Here is a 10,957-nt window from a genome sequence, read left to right as displayed (position 1 = left end):
CTTAAGTCAACTATCCTTCTCTTATTGATTTTACATCAAACTCTTATTTTTGTTGAAATTGTTTATTTAAATCTTAGTTTAATTCTAGTTTATTTCAAGTATTTCAAAAGACCAAACCCCCTATTTTTAATTTATTGTCATTTTACAAGTATTTTTACAAAGAGATTTCTCATAGAGTTATAAAATTGGACCAATCTCCGTGGATACGATCCCTTTACCACTATACACTATTTTAGTGTGTAATATTTAGGGCTATCAATATTGTTGGCCTCGACAACCACCACTGACCCACTAGATTATGTTGTAGGATAGTAGTGGTCTTCGTGACACTTATTGATATGCGTGTATGTTCTTGTTGTCTTTGTGACTCTTGTTAGTATGATTGTATGCTTAGTTGTATGGGTAAAATAGACCCGTATCGGTTTAAAGATACCGAAGGAGTCAGAAGGGACTCGATGATTCGTAAGGGACTCAGAGATTCATAAAGGACTCAGAGATTTAGAAGGAACTCAAGGGTGAAATAGACCCATTACAGGTTTTAGCATGATATGCATGTATGATGTGTTTACGATATGTGTGGTATGTGGTATTTGGGGGAACTCACTAAGCTTTGTGCTTACGGTTTAAGTTTATGTTTCAAGTACTTCCAGTTCGAAAGGGAAGGGCTCGACTTGATCGCAGCGTATCCACCCATGTTTTCTGCACTTTTATGATTTTGGGAATTGTACTTTGATAACTATATTATTATGACATACTATTGGATGGTTTGATATGAATATTTCATGGTTTGGGTTGAATTAAAAATGAAAATTTTACCTATGATTTTGGGATGTTACGGTCATCGTCATCACGTTGCTGATTTTCAACAATTTAAATCCCCTCTGTCAGAGTACACAACCAACCACCAGTCGTTGGCGCTGCACCAATCTTCCCAACCACGACTATTAAAATTACTCTACACCACCACACCTAAATTGTGCCACCACCCACCATCACCACCCCCACCGTCTCTTCCATCAATCACCACCTTTAACCTACACATCTAGCTCTCTGTCTCGGCCACTGTTACCATACTTAACATATGTTAAGTATGGTCAAGACGTTAAAGTAATAGTTAAGTAGCTGTTAAAAGAGTTTGTTACAATCCACTTTATCTTGGATCTTCTAACATATGTTAAGTATATACACATCTGATAATTCGGTTCCATTTACTCAATCAATAATCATTGATATATCCAATCCACTTTATCTTGGATCTTCTAACAATCCAAATGCTTTACTTATTTTGAATGTCTTCACTAGAATTGGATTTTCCACATGGAAGCGATCCATGATCATCACACTCTTTGCAAAGAATAAACTCACTTTTGTTTATTTAAGTTCTCAAAAACCATCTGATGTTTATCCGCTTCTTCCTAATTGGTCAAGGGTTAACTCCATGATCATAAGGTGGTTATTAAACCCCTTTCATCGCAACATTGCTGAGAGTTTGATCTTTCTACCAATTGCTAATGACATCTGGGAAGAACTTAATAGTCGCTATGAACAAGATAATGGTTCACTTATTTATCATATTCAACATCAATTGTACTCATTCTCTCAAGGCATTGATGACTTCTCGACTTATTTCACCAAAATTAGCAAAATCTGGGATGAGCTTCGAATTGTTCAGAGTATTCCTGCTTGCACTTGTGCTGCTGTATCAGGTATTATGAAGTACCTTAATGTTCAATGCCTGATACAGTTGCTTATGGGTTTGAAAGACACTTATAAGATCATTCAAGTTTAAATCCTTTTGATGAAACTATTACCAAGCATTTTGACTGCTTATTCCATGGTTATTCAAGAGGAGAGGCAGAAAGAAATGAATCTTCCTTCTATGATCAATCTTGAGACAATTTTAATGAATGTTTCCAATAATTCTTTACCAAACTACTCCAAGAAATATCTAGTTTGTACTCATTATAAGAAACATGTCATTCTAAGTCACAATGTTATCTTTTGATCGGATTTCCTTCAACATTCAAATTCACACAGTCAAAGAAAGAAGACCCTAAGTCCAGTGTTCAAGTTGCAATAATAGATTCTTTTAATGCTGTTTCTCAAGATCAATACAATCAACTGCTGCAACTTTTGTCTCAACACAATATATCATCTCCAAGTCAAGCTAATTCCTCCATTCTTGAAGGTTCAGTGCATAATGATTGTTTCAATTTTTCCTTCTCTCACTTTGTTTCCAATGATTACAAATTTACTACATTCCTCACACCATATCTTTCATTCAGCATAGACACAAATGCTACAAACCATATGTGTTCTAATCCCAATTTGTTCTTGTTTTTGAATAAATTTTACTTAGCCACTTTCCATTGGACTTCTTAATGGTCATACTCTTTTTATTACTCATTATGGTGATAGTCTAATTCATTCATCCATAGTCTTGAAAAATGTTATGTATTTTCCATCTTTTCAATACAATCTTGTATCTATATCCAAACTTTCTTCTCAGTTACAAACTTTTGTTATTTTAATTGATGATACATGTCTCATACATGATCCATTTTTGAAGAATAAGTTTTCGCTTGGAGCTATTGGAAAAAGAGTCAATAATCTGTATGTGTTTGAGTATCATGATCTCAAACAACATTTTCCATATAGTTTTTCAAACAACATATATGGTTCGTACGCAAATATAGAGAATTTATCATGATCATATAAACATAAACCATGTAAATTCTTGTATGTTTTTAATTTTCCATATAAAAAATAATGATTATAGTAAACTACAATGTAGTAAAGAAAAACATAAAGACGAAAGACAATGTACTCAACGTTTGAGATGAATGATCTTTGTCATCTCCACTCTTTCTTGGTCATGAGTTAGGAATATATTTTTATCAAACCAATTACATACCAGATCTACTATCAAAATTAGGCATCCTAGATCAATAATATTTTTATATATTGGATAGTATGGAGGATCTTCGCATATTTGTGTATTTACCTTGTTTATTTCAAATTAGTCATTTTCCTTTTAGTTTAATCGCTTGTATTGTATTGTAGCCAAATAAGCAAATACTATAAGGAGGGGATGTTTTTCTCACCGAATATTGTTTATCCATCCACAGAAAAAAAATAATGGATGGACAATTATACCCTTATTTAATTTAGAGTGAGATACTCACACAATCATGCAAATACCTAACGATTCTTCTTATACCTCTTTTTCACTCACCACCGAAGAGCAGTCATATGGTCACTTGAAAGTAGGATCCGACCACCGGCCACTCCCTTCCCGTCTCTTTCCCGGTCACCATCTCCACAACATCTCTCTCTCTCTCTCTCTCTCTCTCGCTTGCTCTCTCTCTCTCTCTCTCTCTCTATGTGTGTGTGTGTTCTCGTCCACAATCAACGACAACTCTCTCCGAAGAAACTGCAACACACTGAAACACTACTAAAGGAACCTATAAACAACTCTCTCCGAAGAAACTGCTACACGCTGAAACACTGTTGAAGGAACCTATAAACAACTCTCTCTGACTAACCTACAACTCACTGAAACAAACGCCATGTAGATGAGTAAGGCTCCACCGTTAATGTAAAGCATATAGCATCCAAGATCAATTCATGAAGGCGTTCGCTTTCTTTTAATTTCTGTAACTAAGGCACCATATTCATTAAATTTATAATCTTCAACCTTATTTTCCACCATTTTTAACAATCTTGTTACCTTGATCACATGCAAAATCCACATGAACCTTTAGGTGTTTACTCGTGGCATGAAACAATCTTTGTTTCTTGGGAAATCCCACTTGTATTTATCCCAACATCCAAAAACACTTAATTTTTACAATCTACTATTATAAGATGATATATGGTTATATATTAATTGTTGTAGAAGATAATGATCAGGAAAGAGATGGGATATGGTGGCTGACGGTGGGTTTCTACTTTTGAGTGAGAGTGCCAAAAGTTTAGTTGTGGTGGGAGAAGGAGGGAGGTTTAGTTGTGGTGGTCGTCGGAGATGGTAACCGTAGGACCTGCTAGCTCTATGGTAGCGACCGAAAAGGAAGCAGATGAAGAAGGATTATTTGGTTTTTTCAACGACAGGGTGTTTGTAGATTTGGTGTATGTAACTTACTATAAATTAAATGAGGTTATAATTGTCCATCAACTATTTTTTTAGTGGATGAATAGAAAACATTTGTGGAAAAATCAACCCCATACTATAAACCATACATCGAACCATGTTATTGAATTATTAATATGTAAAAGAAATATATACTATGATCGATTGATCAATTCATCAATTTTGTCATCTTTTTGATGTGAAATTCTTACAACGAACTAGAATTCTTTTTTTAGCGGCCTTCCTCATCAAATACTTAGCGGATACAGGAATTAGTAATAGGGGTTGCACAATTTTTTTTCCTGTCAAACATAATATAAAACATAAAAAAATTTCCAGTCAAACATAATATAAAACGTCTAATACAAATTTTTTTTTCTAGTTAAACATAATACAACAACAATCTACTACAATTTAAATTTGTCCTCTTCATGCAGACATCTTTTGAAACTGCTCAATTACTTTTTCATTCTCAACTTTTGTAAGTGCTTCGGTCTCCACATTACAAAGCAATGCATCGTTCAAAAAGTCATCGCCAATTTTGTTATGCAAGTCGGTCTTCAAGAGCTTCATCTTTGAAAAACATCTTTCTAGACTTACCATTGAGATCTCACATATTGCTTGCTGTATCGTAACCTTGTCCTCTTATCTATTAAAATTTAAAACAATTAATATATATTAAATTTAAACTGAAATAACAAAAAGGTAAAAAATAAATTACCTGACTAAAACTCAGCTTATTACTCGTAAGTACTTCATTTATGACGTTTTTGAGTATCAAAGAGGATGTATCCTTCACGTGCACTAGTCCTATGAATCTTTCTTTCACAAAGCCAAAATTATCGACATAACACAAAACAAAAGCCATTTGTTCCTTTTTTTGAAACATCACTAGATTCATCAACTAGTAAACCAAAGACATCTCGACCAATCTCTTCACAAATACTCAAAATTACTTCTTGTGCAAAACATTGCACAAGTTCTTTTTTAATTTTAGGGGAAATTAGTTGATTGTTTTTAGGAGCATTTTCTAAAGTATTGTTGAAAATATCTTCACTAGCCTCTCGAATGGCTTTTAACACTTCAATGTAAAGCCCTTTATTTTCAGAGTTAACCAACTCATCATGACGACAAAATGGTAAACCGGTTTTCAATAAAAGTCTAACAACAATAACATAAACATGTAATCGGGCTTTATATTTGCGGTCCTCCGCTTCGGTTTGCCTCCTCAAGACTACATTAATAGCTTGCTTTTCCCTGATCAAAAACTCACACTTTTCTTTTTCTTTGTTGTGAAAACTATTAACACCACCCACATGAGTCCGAAATGCATCTTTTTTATTCCAAGTATCATAACCTTGGGAAACAAATCCAACTCTCCATCCTTTTTGTCCCATGAGGTCTCCACATACATAACAATATAAACAATATGCACTATTCTTTTTCACACTATATTCCAACCAATCAAAGTCATCAAACCATGAAGGAACGAATCTTCTAAATCTATCACCTATTTTTTTTGGGGAAACTTATGTGCCCTTACTTGACAAACTCCTTGAAGCAAATACACTCTTTTTACTTCATCTCTTATGTTTGATTTGTAACTTGTAATCTTTGGCCTATTCGACATGTCCTTTTGAAGATCTTTCAAGTCAACATTATCATTAGGTTGGTTAGAGCATGGTGTTTGTGGAGTTGCATTAGAAACCGAAGGGATTGATTGATTGGTGATTGGTGTTTGTGGAGTTGCATTAGAATTAGGAACGGAAGGGATTGATTGATTGGTGATTGGTATTTAGGAACATTCTTCACCACTTCCATTAGGATTAGGTCTTTGTCTTTATGGAGAAATAATTGTATTGTCAAAATGAATTAATTTGTTCATTGATGAATATCTCTTATATAGGCTATTTACAACAAATTATACAACTGGAATAGAGCTATTCTGTAGGCACAAATATAGAATCTGATTGACTATACATTTGAATATACAGGTGAGTTATAAACGTGTTATATCAGCTCCTTGGATCGGATCTTCAGATTGCTCATGGGCTGATGTATTGGGCTGTTGTTGATGCTGTATATGGGCTGAGACTGTATATCCTTAATACGCCCCCGCAAGATGGAGGATCCATCGGAGACTCCAATCTTGGATCTGTTTCGCAAAAAGGGAGCACGAGAAAGTGGCTTAGTTAACATATCCGCGAGTTGATCTTGAGAGTTGACATGAAAAACCTTGAGAAGACCAGAAGAGATTTGTTCCCTAACAAAATGGTAATCCAAATCAATGTGCTTCATTCTGGAGTGATAAACAGGGTTTGCACACAAATAAGTAGCACCAGTGTTGTCACAAAATAATGTAGGAGTAGTTGTAGGCGTGATGCCCAATTCTTGTAGTAAATTCTTTAACCATATGAGTTCAGCAGTGGCATTGGCTAACGCTTTGTACTCGGCCTCCGTTGATGAGCGAGAAACAGATTTTTGTTTTGTTGACTTCCATGAAAAAATGTTAGTACCCAAATAAAGTAAGTAAGCAGTTGTTGATCTACCTGCACTGTGAACACCTCCCCAATCAGAATCAGAAAATACCGAGAGAGTGAGAGACGAGTTTCGATTGAGAACAAGACCATGGTGAATGGTGCCTTTAAGATAACGTAGAAGACGCTTAAGTGCTTGCCAATGATTTTGACGGGGATTATGCATGAACTGGGAAAGTTTATTGATAGCAAAGGAGATGTCAGGACGTGTAAATGCAAGATATTGAAGAGAACCTACAAGTTTACGATACAGGGTAGCATCTACGGTGGGGGACTGATCGGTGATGGATAAAGGTTCAGTAGCACTAAGAGGAGTGGAGACTTCTTTTGCACCTTCCATGTGAAACTGAGTAAGGATGTCTTGTATATGTCGGTGTTGAGAGAGAAACAAGCCAGTTGGTGTAGGAATAACTTCTACACCAAGGAAGTGATGTAATGCACCAAGATCTTTTAGAGAAAACTTTGCACTTAGAGAAGTGATAAAGTGATCAAGAAAGTGGGAATGGTTATCGGTGAGTACTATATCATCTACATAGACCATGAAGTAACAAGTTATTGATTTATTTCGATAGATGAATAGTGACAAATCAGCTAATGATTTTTTGAACCCAAACCGAATTAAGAAGGTAGTAAGTTCGATGTACCAAGCCCGTGGGGCTTGTTTTAAGCCGTAGATAGATTTCTTGAGTTTGCAAATATGAGTAGGGTATTGGGGATCAGTGTAGCCAGGTGGTTGTGTCATGAATACTTCTTCATGAAGTGTTCCATGAAGAAACGCATTGTTAACATCTAATTGTCTTAATGGCCAATTGTTGGAAAGAGCAATGGATAACACAGTGCGTATAGTAATAGGTTTAGTGACTGGGCTGAAAGTATCAAAATAGTCCTTGCCATATTGTTGTAAGAAACCTTTGGCTACGAGACGGGCTTTGTATTTTGAGATGGAGCCATCCGGATTTCGTTTTATTCGAAAAACCCATTTGCAGCCTATGGGTGTGTGATTGGAAGCAGGAACTAGTTCCCAAGTATTGTTTTGAATGAGTGCATTAAACTCGGAGTCCATTGCAGATCTCCATTTGGGGTCTTTAGAAGCTTGATTATGGGCAGTAGGTTCAAGGGTTGTAGGTATCGGATGTAGGGTGGTAGTATTTATGAGGTTGTTGTTGAAGTATTTTGAGTTCCGTTTTCGGTTTCGTTGTGGATAAGGTGTGGCAGATACAATAGGCGGATCAATATTTGATGAGGAGGTGGTTGGTTGTTGTGTAGGAGACTGAGGTGGTGTGTGTATGGGTGATGATGAGGGCTGTTGGGTTGGGGCAGTGTTTGGAATTATCTGAGGAGATGCAACTGTTGGTTCAATATCTGGAAGAGTTCTAGTTGCTGATGGCGGGAAGAGTGGTGGTGAGATAGCGAAGGCAGGGGTAGAGATGACTGGAGCTGTATGTGATGGTGAGCAAAGGGAATCAGTTGTGGGTAAAGTTATTTGTGAATCAGCGTGACAGGGATAAGTATGCTCAATGAACTCAACATGTCTTGAGTGATATAGTTTGTGGGTTGTAGGATCATAGCATTTGTAGGCTGACTTTCTTTTGTTGCATCAGTTGGTAGAACCTTTGATGGGGCTTCGATTGTGCCTGTGACATAGCCTTCCAAACCTAACCCAGTTAGGGTAGCTATTACTTGTTTCCTCCAAACCGGAAAGTTGTTTGCAGTGAGCTTGATTGGAAAGTGTGTATGAGTGTTGACTTCAATGATCGCCATGGAAGAATCGATGGAATAGGATCGGAAAGAAAACTCAGAGGAGCTATTGGAGCTCTTATACCATATGGAAAAATAATTGTATTGTCAAAATGAATTAATTTGTTCATTGATGAATATCTCTTATATAGGCTGTTTACAACAAATTATACAACTGGAATAGAGCTATTCTGTAGGCACAAATATAGAATCTGATTGGCTATACATTTGAATATACAGGTGAGTTATAAACGTGTTATATCAGCTCCTTGGATCGGATCTTCAGATTGCTCATGGGCTGATGTATTGGGCTGTTGTTGATGTTGTATAATGGGCTGAGACTGTATATCCTTAATAGTCTTTTGGTAAGAAAACCACTTAGTTTAACCTATAAAAACAAAACAATTACACCTAATCAAACAATGACTTCAATAAAACAAGTTGCTTTTATCTAATCAAACAATAAATTCAATAAAACATAACAATTTCACCTAATCAAACAATAAATTCAATAAAAAAAAACATAGCAATATAACCTAAGCAAATAACATAAGTTCAATGAAACAAATCAATTTAACCCTATCCAATCAATAACTTCAAAAAAACATATCAATTTTTAATACCTAAATGAATTGGTAAAACTTATTTGCTTCATTCTAGGGCTTTGAAGTCGATTTTTTAACCAAGAAAATAGAAATCGAAGAAACTAAGGAAGTCGATTTTTGTTACTTGCTTGGGTTCACCCGATTGGCCGATTGTTAAATGTTGATACTTGATCGATCGAACAATGAAGCCAAGCCAGGAACAATGAAGGATTGTGCGAACAGAGCAGGAGGTCCGGAAGTCGGCCGATTTTGTAGTCGTTACTTTTATTTTTATTTGTTTATTATCCTTTTTTTGCTTTCTTGTACCGATAATACATTTACTCAAGTAGGATTGGACTATTTTTTTACAAGCAATTAACCAAATTGCTAATTTATCCAATTAATGTTTTATTTTGGGCTTTGGACAATTGGGCTATTAGACAATAATTGATTAAAACATTGAGCTCATTATAACTTGTTTTCGTTTGGTAATTCCCGATAGAGTGACAATTTTTTTTATTTAGTTGCACAAAATTTTTTTAGTAGTTTCACGATTTGTTTTACATAGTGACACAACATGTAAAAATTTAAAAAAAAAAAAAAAAAACAAAAAAACAAAAAAAAAAAAAAAAAACAAAAAAATTTCTACTATATGCACGGAAGCTAGGTGTTGCCAGTGCCACACCAGGCACCTAACTAGAACCGCCGTATGCTATTTCTTCAAACAATCTATGACGATGGAGATCAAAATTGTATAGAAAATGTTTGTATATCTTTGTAAGTTGGAATCATCCATTATATATATAAAAGGTTTAAAGTATCCATTGAACAGTAATAATGGCATCAATTTAATTCCGTTGAATGACCATTGTGTATATAATACCCATATTAACTGTTAGTATATAATAAAATAAATATTTAGTAATTTATAATAAAATAATTATTTATTATTTTAGATTCTAAGTTTCTAACAATCTCCCATTTGTGTGTTAACATTGTATTATAGATTTTTAGGCAAACTGTTATTCATGTTTACATAATTTTCTTTAAAACAATCTGGTCCATCTTATATATAAATATCGAATCAATACGACTTTAATCATATATTTAAAGGATAACTAAATCACCATGATTATCATACCTATACATTTAATGACATTGATTAAATTGGATTAAAAACGATGTGTAATGTAACCTCATACATGTCTAATTTTAATTGGTCCAATTATAGTCTTTAATTGAAGTCAATATTTTATATAATATTAATATTGATGATAAAAATATCATAGCTTTATGTTGTAGATTTCGTTACACAATGTTCAAAAATTAAACTCATAGTGTGTAAGGAATCCTACTGAACCAAGACAACATCTATAATAAGACTCATAAGATGAGTTAGGCTCATAAAACATCGTATGTGTTAAACCTTTGTAGTAGACATCTATAATAACACTCATAAGATGAGTTAGGCTCATAAAACGTCGTATGTGTTAAACCTTTGTAGTAGACATCTATAATAACACTCATAAGATGAGTCAAGCTTCGAAAGTCCCAGCTCTAGCCCCCATCCCGTTGTGCCATCACCATTGCATCCAGGAAAAACGTCGGTGACAGAAAGGACACCTTAGGTCGAAGGCTTCTTAGCCTGGTTTAGAAGAAACGCAGTCCCTTATTACCATAAAGAAATGGAAGGAGGAAGGGCACGTAGTTCATAAGTACGAGCTTAATCGCATAGTACGAGAGCTCTAGAAGCTAAAGCGTTACAAACACGCCCTCGGGGTACTCATGTCTCTCGTTCACATTACGTAATTTTTGGGCATCATTTCGAATCGAATCTAATGTTAGAAAATTGGGATAATAATAGCTTTGAGAATTCTGAAAATTGTGATTTCACTATCAAATCAAAGTATTGGGTGGTACTCCCTAATCTTTGATTGGATAAGACTCAGAAGAGAAAAGAACAGAGAATG

The 10,957-nt window shown here is 34.9% G+C and overlaps 2 protein-coding genes across 2 annotated transcripts; one reads left to right on the top strand and one right to left on the bottom strand.

Moving 5' to 3' along the window:
• The first annotated feature begins 1,171 nt into the window (after nucleotides 1-1,171).
• Nucleotides 1,172-1,789, top strand: LOC145050495 (uncharacterized). Its single transcript, XM_078998737.1, has one exon. It carries the CDS (start codon nucleotides 1,172-1,174, stop codon nucleotides 1,787-1,789), a length of 618 nt encoding a protein of 205 aa, XP_078854863.1.
• Nucleotides 1,790-4,739: 2,950 nt separating this feature from the next.
• Nucleotides 4,740-5,526, bottom strand: LOC145050494 (uncharacterized). The gene is made up of 3 exons (XM_078998736.1): nucleotides 5,086-5,526; nucleotides 4,851-5,003; nucleotides 4,740-4,778 (listed from the first exon to the last, which is right to left on the bottom strand). The coding sequence occupies exons 1-3, from the start codon at nucleotides 5,524-5,526 to the stop codon at nucleotides 4,740-4,742; spliced, it is 633 nt and encodes a 210-aa protein (XP_078854862.1).
• Nucleotides 5,527-10,957: the final 5,431 nt, after the last annotated feature.

Source organism: Lactuca serriola, chromosome 5 (assembly GCF_051521515.1).
Source record: "Lactuca serriola cultivar US96UC23 chromosome 5, Lser_US96UC23_V15, whole genome shotgun sequence".
NCBI classification, from domain to species: domain Eukaryota; kingdom Viridiplantae; phylum Streptophyta; class Magnoliopsida; order Asterales; family Asteraceae; genus Lactuca; species Lactuca serriola.
The sequence above is the reverse complement of the archived record's forward strand: the minus strand, read 5'-3'. Positions and strand labels throughout refer to the sequence as shown.